At 38.1% G+C, this 21,234-nt stretch overlaps 1 protein-coding gene across 1 annotated transcript; it reads left to right on the top strand.

The window, feature by feature from the left end:
• The first annotated feature begins 3,814 nt into the window (after positions 1-3,814).
• On the top strand, positions 3,815-19,036 carry LOC139954448 (uncharacterized). The gene is made up of 13 exons (XM_071954248.1): positions 3,815-4,000; positions 5,260-5,472; positions 5,655-5,780; positions 7,258-7,472; positions 8,835-8,928; positions 10,152-10,381; positions 12,020-12,109; positions 12,853-12,952; positions 13,693-13,969; positions 15,396-15,505; positions 16,190-16,294; positions 17,240-17,370; positions 18,293-19,036. The coding sequence occupies exons 1-13, from the start codon at positions 3,968-3,970 to the stop codon at positions 18,762-18,764; spliced, it is 2,196 nt and encodes a 731-aa protein (XP_071810349.1). The 5' UTR covers positions 3,815-3,967; the 3' UTR covers positions 18,765-19,036.
• The last annotated feature ends 2,198 nt before the right edge of the window (positions 19,037-21,234 follow it).

Raw genomic sequence — 21,234 nt, 5'->3', positions numbered from 1 at the left:
TATATACGTGTGGACACATGCCTCGGTATCACAAAGCACCTAGATTTATCTTTAGATGAGTTGTCAACATGTAAATAAAAAAGACACAAAATATATAGATTAACGAATAGTCTATAATGCTGTGTGCTTTTTTTCTGTGGAATCGTGCGCGTTTGTGTGGGTGACTGTTATTTGCACTTGCAATCTAACGCTCGATCTCTATACAATGCTTTCTTTCACAGATTAAAGGAACACGTTGCCTTGGATCGGTCGAGTTGGTCTTTGAAAAGCATTTGTAACTGTTTTTTATAGAATGCATGTGGGGAGAAAGATGTTGTAAAAGTAGAATACAATGATCCACACAAACATGCCTCGAAATTGCGTGGTTTTCCTTTTACCTCGTCGACTAACACGTCGGCCATTTATGGGGGTCAAAATTTTGACCCCCATAAATGGCCGACCATGTTAGTTCGCACAGTAGAAGGAAAACCACGCAATTTCGAGGCAAACTTGTGTGGATCATTGTATTCTACTTTTAAAACATCTTTCCAACCGTATGCATTTTATAAAAAACGGTTACAAACGCTTTTGTTTTGACCAACTCGTCCGATCCAAGGCAACGTGTTCCTTTAAAGCAATATTTGGACCCAGGGCTCGATTTCACAAAGCGCTGAGATCCATCTATTGTCGATATAACCAAGTGATTTGTACTGTGGCACACACTGCTGACAGTTAAGATCAACTCATTGTGAATTTGGCCTTAAGGTTCGCAAACAAAACTGCAAATATAGCCAAGACTTTATTTTACTCTTTTAGGCCAAGATGATTGTATGGTGTATTGAGATTTATTGTAAACTAAAAAAAAAAAAAAAAACTATTGACTCCCACCGAACAAAGGCAGATTATAGTTTGATATTTTGTCTTTTGTAATTATATTAAATGAATGAAGAGCAGTATTATGTTTATAAGAATATTTTATATGGTATATTGTGTCAACTGACGACAACTCTGATTTGAATGAAAAAATTACAGTGTGCAACTTTGATGACTGCAAACATAAACATTATTTTTCTCACATCATGTGCACCATTCCTTGCAGGTCTCGGAACATTTACCGTTTAAAAGAGAAATGGTTCACACTACGTTTTTGTTTCTCTTCATCTTTTTTTTGTTTGCAGTTGAGCTCACTTTTTGTTTCAGTAAACATAATAAATATAATGTTGTAAATATACATCATGCAAATACACACAGCCAAAAGATTCAAACATAAGAGAGAAACCAATTCTTTCTCTCTTCATTTTGTTTCTGAAATTTATTATTTATTTTCTTTTTAAATTCTTTAATATGCAATAATTATTGTTTTACTACAGTGCATAGCATCTCATTAAAATAGGCCTAAATTTTATGTTAATATATATATATAGAGAAATAACCATCAATAAACGTGATTATTATAAATGTGATTATTTGTGACGTTAATTATTGCCCTGTCTTGTGCGTGCATTATTGTTTACATAACTTCAGCTCAATTTTAATTCATCAAACAAATTTCCAAGAACTTGAATTTAGTGGAATTTGAAGGTTCATTTTGGCTGTTCAGAAGTCCGGAATGGGCCAGCCCCCTGCAGGTTATATGGGGAGATTTTAAGGGTTCTTTTTGTCTCGGGGTACTGGTGGTAAGGATCTTTATAATAAAACATCATACAATTCTGTATAATTGAAACTATTTTTCCAATTACTCGCAGAGATATATTTGTTTACACTAACAAAGTGCCCCACCGCCCCCCCCCCCCTACAAAAAAAATGTTGCACACTCGCCTAACAATCCAGAAGGCTCGCCCAAACCCGAACCTGCGAGTCGAGCTGTACCACATACAGCTACATTTTGACGACGGATAATATTATAGAAACCTCTCACACGATCGAGGACGGAATTTAAATAAAGCCTGTGGCCCTTTTCGAAACCATGGATTCGGCTCAGGCTTGCTTGGCCCGTAATTGTTTTGACAACAAAACTGCGCGTGTTTTGCGTACAGACGCCGAAGCCGTGTCCTCGAAAAGGGCCCAAGTAGTAACGGGAATTTCGTTGTTCAACATGATAAACATGATCATTTCTATTTTTGGAATCCTCTTCTTGCGAGAAAACCATGACCATACAAGGGCATTTGTTTTGTCAGTATGCAGATGTACGAACAGTGATTATCCAATCAAAATCATTGCTAACTCTTGACCAATCAACGCATTGTTTTATTTGCGCAATTCCAATAAATGACTGTCACTAAAATTTCACACTGCGTAGTAAATAATAATAGTCTGCAAAATAAATTTAAATTCACCTAAAACTCTGTTAGAAACTAAAAATGGTTTGATTTGTTTGCAGAACTTTCCTTACAACTTATCCTCTAGCAATTTTGTTGACTCGTCGCTCTAAAAGACGAAAATCTGAGAATATTGTGAGGGTTAGTGAACAACTAGTGTGTTCAGAACTTCAGATACCTGAACACCTAAGGCTTGTTATGCACTTTTGCATGCAGTCGTGCTGTTGTGTACACGTTACCTCCATGTGTCTCTCTCTCCTAGTCGACCGAGGTCGGAATCATGCTATGCTTTGCCCATCCATGTCGATCTCTCATTAAGTTGGGAAGATCAGCTGGAAGCGCCCCGATGTCCCTGGCAACTACATTTGTATAACTGAGCCTTTGTTTTCCCCTGTTTCTCCTTCCATGTTTCGGTGACCAGGTGATTAGCTGAGAGACAGGTTCTTTGGTGCTTCTGTATGAATGCCCTGCTAGTCTCAGACGATGATTTTGTATTTTGATGGATAGTTTTGGTTCTTTACCATACAGTTCTGTATTTGTCATGTGTTGACTCCAGTGCACGTTAAAGCATTGTGTACACCGACATTTTCTTCCTTTTTTAGCAGACAATAAAACAACTTTTCCGTATGAGTTTATTTGCATTTTACACCTTAAAATCTTTAAAAAGTGAGCACGTTTTTAATTTGTCTTTTCTCTAGACGCCTGCTCTCTATTTGAAAATCAACATTTTTATAGCGGCTTAGCAATTCTCCCATCCAAACCACAGCTCCCCCATTAATTTGAAAATACGAAACTTACGTACAGGGTTTTAACTGCAGTTGTTTTTCCCCTTTTCAAAAGAATGAGAGACTCCTATGTAACTACTTTTGGAGTTCAAAGACAGTGTACACTATTGGTGATTGTCCAAAACTAGTCTTCACAGTTGGTGTATCTCAACATACGCGTAAAATTATAAACCTGTAAAAATTTGAGCTCAATCGGTTATCGAGGTTGCGAGATATTAATGAAAGAAAAAACACCCTTGTCGAACCACGTTCACACGAAGTTGTGGGCTTTCAGATGCTTGATTTCGAGAACTAAAATTTTAAACTTGAGGTCGCGAAATCAAATTTGTTGAAAATTACTTCTTTCTCGAAAACTATGTCACTTCAGAGGGAGCTGTTTCGTGTGACTATTAATCTCTCCCAATCACTCGTAATCAAGAAAGGTTTTATTTTGAGTAATTACCACTAATGTCCACTGCCTCTGCCTTAAACAAAAAAGTATTCCTCAAGCGTGAATTCTATTTCTAAAGGATTTTTGTTTTAGTGGGTGGGGTGCGCGTCTACGACCACAGACATAATAAAACCACAAAGCGCTCTTTTTTTTTAGCTCTATGAATAAAACCTACGTATGTGAGCACGACAGAATAAGTTTTAATTAGCGCCCTCATGTGTCCAGTTATGGTGAGACGCGTTACCTTGGCACTTCTGACGTTTTGGAGGGTAATTTGCATAAGAAATGAAGTTGCACCTGCATGTACCTGTCTTTTCGTGAAGTTTGTAACACGGATATTTGTTTTGGAAGAGCAAGCTAGCGCAAGTTCGTCATTCAACCAAATCCTTTGTGAGTAAAATGTGAGATTTCATCGTGGCTTTGTCTTAGGCTGACCGTGACAAGACCACACAACCATGTTGATTTACGTGGAAAGCAGCGCATTTGCGGTAAGTTAATATTTTCGTTGAGAGGGGGGAGAATGTCAGATACTAAAAAGGTATGAATGTACTTAACCAGTTTCGTGAAAAATCCAAGATTGTAAAGTTCTCCAAAGTTTCTACATAGCTGGAGAGATCATTTTCATTGATCAGACCATTGAACAATCATTTGAGAATATGTGAGTGGGCATTATTTATGCTCTATAAATTTTAGCAGTTCAATAAAGAACAAATGACTGGGAGCTGTACTTTAATCCTGTAAAAAAAGGACTTTGAGTTAGCAGTCGTAAGCTATAGCTTGGCTTGGGCTTTGTTTGGATGGGGTAGGCATGGAGGTAGAAAGGGTAGGTAAGTAAGAATACTGGACACTTCAGCATCCTGCAAACTCTGCATCCGCAAACTCGGCATCCTGCAAACTCGGCATCCACAAACTCCGCAAACCTACTCTGCACCTACTTCTAGAAACTATAAGGCTCCCCTGTGAGCCTTATAATAATGGTCTAATATTTTGGACCCCCTTAACGCTATATGTTTTTAAAACCGGCGTTGATCGGTGAAAGTTTAGGACCGTTCGCCATCAATAACTAAAATTTCCTTTGTACTACACACCTGAAGCATCACACGTTTTTTGACTTCTCAATGTGTATAGTTACACAATAAAAACTGGTTTGAATCTAGTTTAGTATAGCTTTGTTAACGCTGTGAGTGCCGAGTTTGGAAGGTGCCGAGTTTTCAGTTTGTAAGTGCCAAAACTGCCAGGTTTGCAAGGTGCCGAACTGGTACCCGTTTGTAATTGTCTACTGCATGGTGTCTTTACTCACATAGGAGGGAGGGAATATAGGAGGGAAAAATAATTAAGTTGTTGCTTTCAAACACCATGGAGCTATTTAATTGTTGATTATGAGTACCAAAATATTCATTTCGGGTTTGAATTAAATAAAATAAACATGTCTAGAGGGGAATTTGTACCAGTTCCTTCGGATTAATGTGATGTTGCTCTTTCAACTGCGCTATCCAACCCAATTCAATCGGCTTCTTTTTTTCCCTTGTGGTTAACTACTTTATAAAAAAGAATGCAATAGCTACGGCAATGTTTATTGTGTTTGCCCCTTTTTTTAAATGCTTTTATTGAATTAAATTGAATGAATGAATGGATCAGACCAACTTGTCTTCCAACATCATGTGGATGTACGTAAAAGACTCTGATAAACTCTTTTTTTTATATAAATCTCCTTATTTCTCAATTTACATGCTGTTCTTTTTACCAGATTCACTCCTTTGTTCTGCAATGTTTCCCTGGGGACACGCTGGCCCGTGTCAGGGCCAACCTCTTGCACATCCTCTACCAGATGGGTCACGAGGACCATCAATTCCGCATGAGGTACAAAGGTCAATATCTACGAGACGCGTACACATTGGAGGATTACCGCATCGGAGACCACTGTGTGCTAAAGATGGTACCGCTGGCTAAAAAACATGAGGTACTTCTATTGAACATCTATTATTATATGAGTTACTTAAAAAAGCCCAGACTGTTCTGTCCTTAGAGACACACTTTTTCTCCAATCCGTAGTCTGTAGAAAATTGCTTGTATGCATGCCATCATGGAAATATTTATTTGCATTTTATCGCTTGAAAGTTTAATTGTATTTTGTTTGTGCAGTCCTTCACAGATGTGAGAGCCGAGAAGGCCAAGCTGGGTGCAGGGCAGAGCGATGAGATCAAGTTTGCTCTGATCAAGGAAGTGGCCATGTTGAAATGGAGAGAACAGATGATGTCCGGTTTCAGTGTATGTACATAAACATTGACAAGTTTAAAGGCAGTGGTCACTATTGGTGATTGTCAAAGACTAGCCTTCACAATTGGTGTATCTCAACACATGCATAAAATAACAAACCTGTGAACATTTTGAGCTCAATGGGTCGTTGAAGTTGCAAGATATTAATGAAAGAAAAAACACCCTTGTCGCACAAAGTTGCTTGCTTTCAGATGCTTGATTTCAAGACCTCAAAATCTAAATCTGAGGTCTCGAAATCAAATTCGTGGAAAATAACTTCTTTTGCGAAAACTGCTTCACTTCAGAGGGAGCTGTTTCTCACAATGTTTATACTATCAACCTTTCTCCATTACTTGTAATCAAGAAAGGTTTCATGAAAAGAATTATTTTGAGTAATTACCAATAGTGTCCACTACCTTTAAAGGAAGCAAAATTAAGTCAGATGAAGCAAGGGAAGGAAAATTGAAATGGAGGAAAGGGGGCATGGTAGAGGTGTACTTTTTTCACAATTAATTTCTATAATTACTTATTTGGCATAAAAACACATACTAACTACAAACATCAACAAAACAAAAACCAGGGACATTATGCCTAGAATTAAAAAGGTTTTACCCAAAAAACTGTAACCCGAAGGCCTTCAGTTCCAATATCCCTGGCCATATATTAAAAATTGATAATTATTTACAATAAAGCCTGGTTCATCATGCAAATGCGAAGCGAATGTTGACGTCACAAATTTGCAACGATTCATTTGCAGCAGTTGAACTCTGCTCTACTCACTTGCGAGTATCGCTGCGAAAGAAGGGGTGTTACGCCAAATTCACGTCAAATTCGCTTCGCGTTCGCAATCGCAGGAAGTATGAACCGGGCTTTAGTCAATAAAAACATTATAAACATAGGACAACATGAGATACATCAATATTGCTTAATTTTCCCTTAGGGAACTCGGTAGTTAGGTGAGTAGAGTCCAGTATGGTATAAACCTCAATTTTTGATGATTGAAACTTTCACGATTTACAATTTTAAAAACTGCACAAAATTCCTAAAGGAATGTTACATAATTGGTAAGAAACAAAAATTGTGAAGATCACAGATTTACATAAAATTTACACGGTCTAATGATAATGATAGTAGAAAACATCCGTGAAATTGTTCTGTCTGAAATTTCTTATTTGATGAGAAAAGAATAATCTAATTTCTTGTTTGGAGTTTATCGCTCAGCGAACGTTTTATTAATTTTTGTTTTGGCATCGATGCAATTCAAAATTTGTAATCGGTTTTTCACTATTCTGACTCAGATGGTCGATCGATCATGAATTTCTACAGGTTTGTCAGTTAATGTATAGGTGGATACATAAAGTGCTTACACTGCCAGCAACTGCTTTGCTAGCAGAACCAATTCTTTTATGTTCCTTTAATGATCTGTCATATCGACCCTTTCTTGAATGCCAGAATTTATTTCAGCGTTTGATTCCTTTTGACTTATCAGGGCATCCTGTCGCTGAATCGTGTCTTCACTCTGTTTGCTGCTTTGATGTTCTTATGGTACTTCATCTCACCGTACCAGCCCTGGCAGTATGGCTCCTTCCTCCCATGGGCCATGTTGATCTACTGTGTGGGTGTGGGATTGATTACGTTGTACACCATGGAGAAATGTCCGTCATACACTCACAGGTCGGGGTTTACTGGTCCGTCCAGTCTATGGTGAGTGTTGTAGCCACGGTGGATGGCCAGGCCTGCCCGGTGTGGCGATTTCAGTCTTCCGGCGTGTTCAGTTTTCCGGGTGACATAGCCAGACAAAAATATCGCCGCGAGTACCCTGGCGAGAACTGTAGTTCAGTGAAATAAAAATAACTAAATAACTAAATAACTAAAATAAAAAACGGTAATAAATAAATTTAATAAACTAAACCAGAAAAATAAAAAATCTCGTCTGATTCTCTGACGCTCGTTCGGTATATGTACCACTGGTTAAATACAGAATAATTTGCTTGGTCTTCACACCAAACTCTCTCATACGATCCACGCATTCGCCGCTCGGTGTACTCGTGGACGCCGTCATGACAGCTATCGGAGAGTAACACGGATGACTCAATACGGCACTAAAAATGGACTACTTTCGCTTGCTGTGTGCAGGCGTGGCATGACGTAATGTTACCGTATTTGGTCATTCGGAAAACTGAACACGGCGGAAAGTTGAAACCGTCACACCGGGACTCTTTTACCCAGGACTCTGAAAAGAAAGTACATAATAAAATAGTAGTTAACCATTCTTGTATACATGTAGCGCATAACACAAAGTAATTAAACATGTCCCTAAGCGCTCTTGAGAAAAACACAACATAGTACAAAGACAAGATGTACTGGGTAACAAACAAAAATGGATGAATTGAATGTTAAATAAGTGCGTCTTTAAATCAGCCTTAAACCTAATAATGGAGTCAATGGTTTTTTAGATGTTCCGGGAGATTGTTCCTTCCTCTTAGCAATAATGGCCGATTTATAGTCGGTCGCGCGATGGAAATCTTAAGCGCAATCCTAAAAAAACACAGTTTACAGTCAAGGCTGACTGTGTTTTTTATGATCGCACATCAAGATTTCCATCGCGCGACCATCTTGCGACTGACTATAAATCGGCCTTTAGTTTAACTGTTTTTTTTTTGGCGTAATACACACACACGACAACCTCCATCAGAAGGACAAAGCAATATTGAGGACTTGAACCCACCCTCTGCTGATCAGCGACACCAGAGCTTGAGTTCTGTGTGTTTGACATGATGTTTTTAAAGGGATAGAATATAATTTCTCTCCTGTAAGAGTTCATTCAATGAAACTATTCAATGATCCTGAAATGAATAAAATGTTTGTGATATTTTTATATTATACTGATCTTTCAAATTGTGCTTTTTTTTCTCTCTCAAAATGGAACCATTTCAGAGGAGAATGTTTTTTTACGATGATTGTTCGGAGGATGAGCTTTGCTTTACAACAAAGCAATCCTGAGATTTTTTACGAGTGTTTTCTAATAATTCCCCACAAATTTATCTTTTTTTTTATCTTTTGCAGGCCCAAGTTTTTCTTGGTGACTTTTTCCGTTTTGACGATGGTGAATTGGGGTGTAGCGCTTTTTCTGACCATCAGGTTTATTCTGTCCATCCTGGTAAGTTAAAACATTTTGCTTTTCCTGGAACTCTTTTTGAAATGTTATTGTAACATGATGGCAATTTTTCAAAATGTCCGGTATAGTGTAAACACATTATAAAGAGCATTGTTATGAAGAGGTACTTCTTATTAATGAATTAATAAATCTGAGAGAATTTGTGCTTTAAGTCTTCAGTGTGACTCGTCAGGAAAAAATAATGAGAAACTGTGCACACTTTCCAGCATGTAAATACTGACATTTTCCTTAATTTTGGCATTGAGCAAGGGATTTTTGTTGTGTTTTTAGGTTTCCATATACTATTTTCTTAAATGATATGGCTTACTTAAGTTTAGAGGACTGATTAAAACTCGTAAACTCTCAGACTACAATTTAACATTGATGTTATTTAACCTTGCCGATCCTGTATAAAACCTTAAGTTAGAAAGTTAAAATGTTCAGTCATCATACTTTTTAGGTTATTTTTATTGTTCTGAAAAATGGCCATTAGTGGTTAAAGACACTGGACACCTCTGGTAATTGTCAAAGACCAGTCTTCTCACTCAGTGTATCGCAACATGCATAAAATAACAAACCTGTGAAACTTGGAAATCAATCACTCAAATAACTTTTTTTCCCGGAAACTACTTACATCAGAGGGAGCCGTTTCTCACAGTGTTTTATACTATCAACAGCTCCCCGTTACTTGTTACCAAGTAAGGTTTTATGCTAATAATTATTATGAGTAATTACAAATAGTGTCTAATGCCTTTAAATACACGGGACACTATTAGTAATATTGTCTTCTCACTTGGTGTGTCTAAACATACATGCATCAAATGACAAACCTGTGAAAATTTGAGCTCAATTGGTCGTTTGAAGTTGCGAGATAATAATGAAAGAAAAAACACCCTTGTCACACGTGTGCTTTCAGACGCTTGATTTCGAGACCTAAAAATCTTATTCTGAGACTTCAAAATCAAAACCAGGGAAAATTACTCTTTCTAAAAAACTATGCTACTTCAGGGGGAGCTGTTTCTCAAAATGTTTTATACTATCAACCTCTCTCCATCACTCAATTCCAAGTGAGGTTTTATGCAAATAATTATTTTGAGTAATTACCAATAGTGTCTATTGCCTTTAAAGACATTTAATACGTGTCTAAGGAAATGTTAACAGCACTGCCCATTAATATTACATTTTAAGATTTTTTTCAAAGGATTTTAAACATTTTTTTCTTTTAGGATTATTCTTGTCTGACGGATGAGACGACTGATTCCTGCACAGTGCGTGGTTTCTGGTCCTACTTCTTAGCCATTTACTTCTCTCTGCACTCTATCTATCTCTTCATCATCTGGTCAATGGCTATGTCCTTGCTCTACAACTTCAAGTTCAGCATCGGTGATTTCCTGGAGGAACACCTCGTGGTTACCAGGGATGTGGAGAAGGTGATTGAGACGGCGAGAAATGGAAGGTGGGTCTCGGCAAGGAGCAATCGTTAACTTTTCACCCAAAAAACATTTCCTAGTTATTTGAATTTTGGTTTTTACCCTTACACCGATGTGTGTAAGCACTGTATGCTACGTATGCCATTAGCAGACTGACTCAAGTCTAATGTACCTTCTTTACACTCGGTACTTTCCCAAGTCCTATGAAAACAAAATCACAGGCATAAGTACTGAGTATTCAGTGCTTACACACATCGGTGTAAGAGTAAAAACTTAAGTTGATATTGTTGATTCCTGATGCCAATTTAACATCCATTAAAACCTTTAAAATAGTTATTGTGATTCTTTTGCTCTGATTTATTAAGAAATATCTGAAGTGCCATTCTTTAAAAGGGTCCGGGTACTTTTTGTAAGACATAACTCTGTGTCCACAAATATATACATCAAACTCACACAGTTTGAAGATAATGATGGAAGAAAGCTTCCCCTAAAATATTACTTACTGAGGTGCTGTAGCTTTTTGTGTTACAAAAAGTACCCAAATCCTTTGAAGACAACAGTACGTATTTTAACACTCAACTAGGGCGTGTCGTGGACGAGCCGATAAGAGCACTGGACTGAAGCTCTGGTGTTTCTGTTAAGGAGAGTGTTGGGTCCCAGTCGTGACACTTGTGTACTTAAGCAAGACACTTAAACATCATTACTACGTCCTTTGGATGGGACGTTAAGCCGTTGGTTCTGTGTGCTGTGTAATGCACATTAAAACAACCATGTGCACTTTTTGAAAAGAGAAGGGGTTCAGATATTTGATTGGCTCCATGTTGCTTACAGCACCTTGTGTTATGTAAAAGGAATTGCATACTTCAAAAGTGCAGCTCCACAATACCTCGCAAGAAAATACTAAATGTTGAAGCGCCTTAAAACCATTGGACACTTTCGGTAAACAGTAATGTCCAAGGCCCACACTTCGTGTATCACAACTTCTATATCAAATAACAAACCTGTGAAAATTTAGGCTCCATCGGTCATCGGAGTCGGGAGAAAATAACGGGAAAACCCACCCTTGTTTCCGCACGTTTCGCCGTGTCATGACATGTGTTTCAAATAAATCAGTAATTCTCGATATCAATAATATTTCAAGAGAAGTCTTTCACCATTACCTTCTGTAAACCCTGTAAGTTATGTGTAAATCTGTGATTTTTTTTCTGTACCAAAAGTATCCAATGGCTTTAAGCGTCACTGAGTGATGGGTATGATCGCTATATAAGAAGCCATATTTTGGTCAACATCGCAGACCTAATTTGCATACTGATCACATATCCGAGTTGCAAATATTTCACCTTTGATGAGTTTGATCAAAAAGACCTGGGCCTAATTTCATAGAGCTGCTCAGAGCACAAAAATTTGCTTAGCATGAAATTTCTTCCTTGATAAAAACATGCTTACCAACCCAATTTTCATTTGTGCATATTGCTTGTTACTGCTATTCAGCATGTTGTTAGCTTATCCTGAAAACCACATACAAATTTGGTTGGTAATTCTGTTTTTCTCAAGGAAGAAATTGCATGCTTTGCACATTTTTGTGATGGGCCCTGGTGGTCTAATGGGTTTTTGTTTTAAGCTCTGTCTGATAGTGTATTTTATACATTGTTTCTTGTTAACAGAATAAAGGAAAGAAGACAAGCTGCCTTTGAGTTGGCCACTCTAGCAACAACTGGAGATGACAGCAAATTCAGGATCGTCGCTGAGGGAGGGTAAGTCTCCTTGAACTAAGAATAAACTATAAATGATCTTAAACTTACGAGTACAACCATTTATTTTCGACGTAGATAATTTGCAATAGGAGTTAAACGCACATTTTGTGAACAGGTTTGGTACTGCATATTTTTGATTACATATAATAATTGGCTCAAACCCTCTTGACGAATGATCTTGGTTGTGTCATTTTGGGAGTCGTTGCCCTCATACCTTGTTGTACCCGCAAGTTCAGTATCATTGAAAGTTTTTAAAATTATTATTCACACCATGCAAAGCTTGAACTAAACGTCTTCTCCAGAAGACGATCAGAGAATACTGATCGAAACGTCGAGTTAATCCAACGGTTCTTTTCAGAACCACCCCAACTCATTTAGATGTAGTCATTACATGGTGTTACCGCAAACTCTTCTATATCTTATTTCCACCATGCAAAGTTTCAAATCCTACTTGAACTAATTGTTGGGTTCATCTCCCTACTATCTGACCATTTAGTTTTGGTTTTGAACGATAGATGAACTTTGCCAACCTGCAATAATAGTGCACATTTAACAACCTCACCGTCTGACTGCGTTCAATAACATTCGCGATGACAATCCACATTTTAATATCTTGGTTGAATGTATCCCAACAGGAATTTGAAGGAAAAAAAAACAGGTTGTTTTTTAAAGAGTACTAACCTTTTTTTTTTACTTTTTTCTTTTTCTGAATGTTTTTGGTTCTTTTTTGGTCATGTCCATAGGTTGGAGGTCCTAATCTCTCTTGGTCTATCCACTGATGAAGCAACTCAAGAATATTCCACAGAGGCAATGGCTGAGTTGCTTACAGTTCCAGCTATTCAGGTACGAATCATACTCTTCTGAGATAAGAGGAGATTGGAAGTTTTTCAAAGCTATTTCAAGAATTGTCCTACTTCTGTTTAACCATTTCCACTCATTCCAATCAGAACTATTAGCCCATTTTATGAGCACACTTTCAAGGGTTAGAAGTAGAATACTCAGTGTTCTACTTTTAACCCTTGAAAGTGTACCCATTTTACTACTATGGTGATCGAAAAATACAACACTTGTTATCCCTGAACGTTTTAATATAGGAAGCATTATGGGTTACGCTTCCAAGATAATGTGTATTCCTATTATCCTATTTTGGGGGCATTGTTGGCTTGTGCATAAAGTGCTCGCCTCTCACCAAGGGGACCCTGGTTCGATATCCAGCCAAGTCAAACTGTGAGTTGAGTTGTGCATTGGTTCTCTGAGCTGTGCCACGTGGGTTTTCCAAACCATCCGGTTTTCCTCCCTCAGGAAAAGTCAAACACTTTTGATCTCTGGCTGTGCTCCGTGGTCATATGTGTTGATGTGGCTGGCAGCCAAAGGCGCCCTTGCCAAAGGCGCCCTTCACAATTCAGCTCTTAGCTGCGAGTAAGGATGATTAGCCTCCCAAACTATTTTTTGTTATTATTAATTATTTTTAGGAGTAAATACATTCACTTCGGATTTTTTGCGATATCTCAAAAATGCAACCATCTTTTGAAAATCTCTTGAATTCTCTTGAAGTTTATTCATTTATTCCCCTCCACCACCAGGATCAGTTTGTGGAGTTGGGTGGCATCTCCACCCTGACTACCCTGCTGCATTCCCGCTACCCACGCCTAGTCCAGGAGGCGGTCACTGCCATCTCTTACATCGTGGTCGACTCTGAGGACAACAAGCAGGCCGTTATTGCTGACCGGGGCCTGGATGACCTTGCTCATGCAGCTAAGGAAGGTAACGAGGTCACTAAGCGCAACATAGCTGGGATCTATCTTGACTTGGCCTTCAGCCCGAGCGTTAGGGCTCAGATGGCTTCACGTAATTCCCCAAGTAAGTACCTCAATGTCAGAGTTTGACAACAACAACATCGAACCTACCTCCATAGACCTTTATCACAGTCTGGCCATCTTGATTTTACTCCATTCCAACTCAATTTTACCAAACTGAGGTTGGATGAAATAATAGTCTGGTGCCATGTTTGCGCAATGAATGTTAGCATTCATTATAGCATTCATTACTGTTATGGAAACATGGAACATGACCAAGATGGTGACAGCGTGATAAAGGTCCATGGTCAAACATACCTTGTAGTTAGAGATTATTTCATTTGTCACATTATATAGTTTGTGGAGAGAATTTTTTTTTTTTTAACAGCATTCAGATCGTACTGAAAATTAGTTTGTTGATGAATAACACAACAAAAATGCTGTATATCCAAACAGAGAAACGTTATAGTGAGGTTTTAGCCATTTTGGGGGGAAAAGGTTGTATGGACACAGGTTTTCCACCTTACCAAATTACCAACTACCACTATTCTCCACTATTTCAATAAATGCCAACTCGCCCAGCTAGGAACCTTAACCTTTTCATAATGTGAAAGTGACAAAAATCTTGTTGAGCTTATAAGGTAGACAAATTTTGTTCTGGTCTGTAAAATGATTTTAGCCTTGATGCCTTTGTTCTACTTGATGACTTGCCAACCCTCAGTCCCAAAATGCTCACTAGACAAATTATTGGAGATGCTTACACCCTTGCGAGCCCCCCACCCCCCCCCCCCTCCCCCAGTTGCGAGATTATCATGAAAGAAAAAAACATCCTTGTCACACGAAGTTGTGTGCTTTCAGATGCTTGATTTCGAGACATCAACATTTAATTCTTATGTCTCAAAATCAAACGCGTGGAAAATTACTTCTTTCTCGAAAACTGCGTTACTTCAGAGGGAGCTGTTTCTCACAATGTTTTATACTATCAACCTCTCCCCATTACTCGTAATCAAGAAAGGTTTTATGCTAATAATTATTTTGAGTAGTAACTAATATTGTCCACTGCCTTTTAACAAAATTTGTTTCTGTTCAAGATAATACACTGATTATTCAATTTAAAAACACAAGACCATTTGATTTGTCCGGTCATAAGTTTACTGAACTGACACTACAAACACTGGCCTTGGACCTGAATTCGAGCCTTGTGAACAGTTGCGTTTCAATTCTCGCATATTAAAAGAGTTATCTGTGATGTTTGCGTATTATTATATATTCCATCTGAATAAACCTTTATCATGATGCAGTCATTTTGAATTTCTCTCATTGATATCAATGCTACCAAACCGAGGCTGGAAGAACAAAATTAGTCTGGTTCCTATTCGCAAAACTGTTATTAATTGGTGTTATTCGATACGATGAACATGACCACGATGGAGGCAGCTTGATAAGAGTCTATTGATCATGACATATTGTTTTTTGTTGATTGAATCCAGCTGCAGCCCTAGTGTCACTATGTACAACACCAGACAACGAGACGCTTAGGCTAGCCCTTCAAGCTCTTGAACTACTCGCTATAGAGAGCTCAGAGGTTATCCTTTATCAGGTCAGTACATAATACAATAATAATAATAATAAGACTTGTAATGCGCACATATCCACCCTGCTTATTATATAAATAATAATATTGAAGTCTTATATAGCACATGTATCTACCAAACAAGGTACTCAAGGCTGAATGTTTATATACAATATACAGAAAGAAGGGTTATTGAAGTTATGAGTTATGACACCCAATTATGAAGCACCTTTTAAATTAATTTACAAGGTGCTACGTGGCATTCAGAAGCCACAGCCAGGAACACTGGGGCAAACCCCTTGTCTTTTCGATAAGTGCACTGGAACATGGGTTACACAACACATGGGACCAACAGCTTTACGTCCCATCCAAAGGACGAAGCGATGGTTAAGTGTCTTGCTTACATCTAGTACTGTACCTTAAGAGTTTTTGCCTGATTTTGAAAATAGTTAATTTGCTAGGTGAGGTTTGTGGTAGCACCATGTGTAAATCTCTTTAGAGTGGTGTTGGTTCCTAAAAGAACCCACGGTTGACAACTCAATGTTTCGTTTAGTATGCTGTGATCGTCTTCAGTAGATGACAACTCAATGTTTTGATCAGTATGCTCTGAAAGTCTTCAGGAGATCTTTCTCCTGAAGTAGAACTTTCTCATGAATCCTTTAAGTAATGAAAGTACAAGTCCTTTATCTTATTTGTATATTTTATCTGAAGGAGGACCTCCTTGATCGTCTTCTGAACATCCCTCGTCTCACCAAGGATTCAGAAATCTTCCTTCTGGCTGGCAAGATCTTACTCTACTCTGCTGAGAGTCCTGAGGTATGCTAAACAAACTCGTCCTTCACTTGCCTCCCCTACATCACCTCACAACCTAGACCCTCATCAGTGATAATTCCTTTTTCTTATAATTTAGCAGACCTGCTACATGTAACTCGCCCTGATTCTGCAGAAGGTTTCCTGAAAATAATGCACTCTTTCCATGTTCTGATGAACAAATTTTTAAAACTCCCTGATTAAGGAAACTGTTTCCTTATTATGTCAAGTGTGATTCTAAATATCTTCCTGATTTATATATTTGGTTTGCGGTAACACCATGTGTATATCTACTTGCCAGGTAGAGTTTGTTCTTTAGAGAACTGTCTTTCTATATTCTATGAGCGCGGAGTAGATTTATTCCGGAGATTTCACAGTTCTGAAAAGAACTGACCTGCTTTTTAACTTCTACACGTACCTGGGCGGATGGTATAGAAAATTAGCTGGGACTACTACTTTAGCTTATATGATCGTTATTGACTGAATCACTGCGGAGTTATTAAAGTAGTCTGAACGTTTCGACTAGCTTGCTTTTAGTCATCGTCAGGAGACTCAAATCATACATATCTTCCTGGTACTTGATCAAAATCTCCCCGATTGCAAGTTGCAAATGTTGGTAGCTCTGAATTTAGCCTATAATAAAACTCATTCATAAATAAATGTGTTTTTTTTTGGGGGGGGGGGTGGCATGTCTTTTTTAAACACTACCATGACTACTTCATGAAACATGTTTTTGAGTGTTGAATAATGTTCTAATTAATTACCTACAAATATTTTGTTTGGGTAAAATCCCATAACATAAAGGCCTTCTTAACTGTTGGAAAAAATAATTCATCATTATCTTATTCCTTGAGTAAAAAATGGTTTAAGTAACTGTATAAGCAATGCTCAATAATTCACCTGATCAAGCATGTGTTAATTCCCAATTAATGGTGACACCCCTTTTTCCAGGCTTGTGTCAAAATGCTGGCTGCCCAGAACTTGAAGACTACACTGTTTCAATTTGCCAAAACGGGTGATCCCATTCTGCAGAAGGTGGTTGCTAAAGTGATTCTGTGCACTCTAGAGGAGAGATCCCTTGCGTGAGTATATTTTGCATCCATTCCACACGTCTTTTTATTGTCCCAATAAAATGCTCGACAGTTAAAGCCATTGGACACTTTCGGTTCACAGATTTACAAATAACTTACAGGGTTTACAGAAGGTAATGGTGAAAGACTTCTCTTGAAATATTATTCCATGAAATGCTTTACTTTTTGAGAAAACATTAAAACAATGATAATCGAGAATGCCGCTTTTATTTTAAACACATGTCATGACATAGCGAAACTTGCGGAAACAAGGGTGGGTTTTCCTGTTATTTTCTCCCGACTCCGATGACCTAAATTTTCACAGGTTTGTTATTTTATATATAAGTTGTGATACACAAAGTGTGGGCCTTGGACAATACTGTTTACCCAAAGTGTCCAATGGCTTTAAAGCTTATACTCTGAAGTAAGCGTCTGTGCTAAATTCAGTGAAATTTGTTTATGGTTGTTTATCAATTCAAGGGATGGTCACTTAATATTAATCTCTTCATATCGGAGTTCCAAAGAAATGACCATGCCCATGACGGTGTCATTTTTCATAAACTTATCTGAATATTTTAAACAAATTTAACATCTTGAATTTCTGGTAAGTGGTTGACCCTAGATGAACTGTGCTAAGTATCTGCATTTGGTTGGTTTCAATTTGCAATTATCTACAAATGAAAAATGAACAACGGGTTAGTTCCAAAGACCAACATCTCTGAAGTGCAATTGTGGAAAATAATAAACCACTAAAAACATTTCCACACAACGAAGGCTACGGAAAGAGATTCAACTTCCTGCTCTTGGTTTTACTTTGCAATTATCTACAAGTGAAATATTTAAAAAAAATTAAGGCTACTAAAGACCAACATCTCTGAAGTGCATTTGTGGAAAATAATAAACCACTAAAAAAAAAATGGTTTCATTTGCACAGAGCGAAGGCCAAGGAGCTGAACTTGAAAGAGATTCTAGTTTACATCCGTGGCCACGCTGACGATCGTGAGGCATGGAACATGGCAGACGAGGGGATCACAACCTTCGATAACGCTCTCTTTAGCAGCTTTGTGCCCGGACCAGAGAGTGATATGGGCTCGCTTCTTTCCTTCAAGAAACCTCCGCTACCGATGTTTGAAGGCGCAAAAGGAATGACTGGATCGTCGGTGAGTATGTTTGAAGCTGTAGCGCAATCTAGCTCACCACCGGACAGTGATAGTCAGAGATCTCAACAGAACACACAAGGTGTTGACAATAGAGGATCGGCAGAGGTGATAAGACCGGGGTCAAAGGGTAATAAGAAAAAGATTAAATCAGCTTCATCAACATCTTCCTCCTCCTCCTCCTCCTCCTCCTCATCTTCATCTTCATCTTCATCTTCCTCAAGTAAAAGCAACAGCGACAAAAAGTAATTATTTATGGGGTGTCTTGACCGAGGAGTTTAGAGCATAACATTCAAGTTCTGGTAGTTTAAGTCATTAGAATGTTGGTTCAAATCCCAGTTATTACACTTGTATCCCTGAGCATGATGCTTTACTATAATTGCTTCCCTTCACCCAGGTGTGTAAATGGGTACCTGTGAGAAGGAAGTTGGTACTGTTTTTGAAAATGCCTCCTGAGTGCCACGATAGCCTGTGGTTGTATACTCCCTAGGGAGCTGAGAAAATGTTATTGGCCCAATGCACTAATGTAAAGCGCATGCTATTGTAAAACGCACTATAAAAAAATCAAGTTATTATTATTATACAGCTCAGAAATCAAAATGAAATAATGGTTATAAAATAAAGTCTACGCTATCAGCAAAGTAATTGGCAAAGACCAACTCGACCGATCCAAGGCAACGTGTTCCTTTAATCACTTTATTTTTGTTGTGCTAATATATAGGATTCAAACTGCCTCTGAAATGGCAATGTCATGGATGAAATCCCACTAGAGTTTGCCTTTGGATTATATTCAAAGTGAAAGAACTGGGTATACAGTGCTTAATACACATTGCTGTAGGGTACAATACAAGTAATATTCTTTATTTCTGATGCAACTTTAAAATCTTTTGTTTAATGTAGTTGTTTTATCATGTAGAAAGAGATGGAAGGCATTTTTATATATATTTTCTAGTTTTGTAGATTTTCTATTTAAGAGATATGTAAAAAGAGGAAAGAATGTTTTTCTGTACAAAATGATTCCGTCCATAATGTACAAATTTTAATTGATAATAATTGTTCATAATCGTAGAATGGTTGGTTGGAGTAAGGGTTGCTGTCAGTACAAAGGATTGGGGCAAGAGTTTGGGTCAGTGGTTTAAGACATTATGCTTAGAGTTTTGGTTTGGTATGGGTTGAAGTTGCCGTTAGAACAAGGTATTGAGGTTGGGTCAAAGTTCATTGGTAAGGGTTTGAGTTGCTGTTGGTCAGGGGAATTGGGCCGAGTTGGATAAAACCCCTTGTCCGTTTTTCAATTTTAGGCCAACATTTGATGAAACTGCTGGACTTACCCCTTGTCCGTTTTTCAATTTTAGGCCAAAATTTGATGAAACTGCTGGACTTACTTACACCTTGTCCGTTTTTCAATTTTAGGCCAAAATTTGATGAAACTGCTGGACTTGCCCCTTGTCTGTTTTTCAATTTTAGGCCAACATTTGATGAAACTGCTGGACTAACCCCTTGTCCGTTTTTCAATTTTAGGCCAAAATAAGATGAAACTGCTGGTCTTACCCCTTGTCCGTTTTTCAATTTTAGGCCAAAATTTGATGAAACTGTTGGACTTGCCCCTTGTCCATTTTTCAATTTTTGGCCAAAATTTGATGAACCTGCTGGACTTCCCCTTGTCCGTTTTTCAATTTTAGGCCAAAATTTAAGTGAAACTGCTGGACTTACCCTTATCTGATTTTAATTTTAGGCCAACCTTTGATGAAACTGCTGGACTTACCCCTTGTCTGTTTTTCAATTTAGGCCAACATTTGATGAAACTGCTGGACTTACCCCTTGTCAGTTTTTCAATTTTAGGCCAAAATTTGATGAAACTGCTGGACTTACCCCTTGTCTGTTTTTCAATTTAGGCCAACATTTTATGAAACTGCTGGACTTACCCCTTGTCTGTTTTTCAATTTTAGGCCAAAATTTGGTGAAACTGCTGGACTTGCCCCTTGTCTGTTTTTCAATTTTAGGCCAACATTTGATGAAACTGCTGGACTTACCCCTTGTCCATTTTTCAATTTTAGGCCAAAATTTGATGAAACTGCTGGACTTACATGTACCCCTTGTCCGTTTTTCAATTTTAGGCCAATTTTGATGAAACTGCTGGACTAACCCCTTGTCCGTTTTTCAATTTCAGGCCGAAATTTGATGAAACTGCTGGACTTACCCCTTGTCCATTTTTCAATTTTAGGCCAAAATTTGATGAAACTGCTGGACTTACCCCTTGTCCGTTTTTCAATTTTAGGCCAAAATTTGATGAAATTGCTGGACTTACCCATGTCTGTTTGTCATATTTAGGCCAACCTTTGATGAAACTGCTGGACTTACCCCTTGTCCGTTTTTCAAGTTAGGCCAACATTTGATGAAACTGCTGGACTTACCCCTTGTCCGTTTTTCAATTTTATGCCAAAATTTGATGAAACTGCTGGACTTACCCCTTGTCCGTTTTTCAATTTTAGGCCAAAATTAGATGAAACTCTTGGACTTACCCCTTGTCCGTTTTTCAAGTTAGGCCAACCTTTGATGTAACTGCTGGACTTACCCCTTGTCCGTTTTTCAAGTTAGGCCAACATTTGATGAAACTGCTGGACTTACCCCTTGTCCGTTTTTCAATTTTAGGCCCAAATTTGATGAACTGCTAGACTTACTTACCCCTTGTAATTTTTTTCAATATTAGGCATAAATTTGA

The sequence above is a fragment of the Asterias amurensis genome, chromosome 2 (genome assembly GCF_032118995.1).
Source record: "Asterias amurensis chromosome 2, ASM3211899v1".
Lineage (NCBI taxonomy): Eukaryota > Metazoa > Echinodermata > Asteroidea > Forcipulatida > Asteriidae > Asterias > Asterias amurensis.
This window is presented reverse-complemented; position numbering and strand designations above follow the sequence as displayed.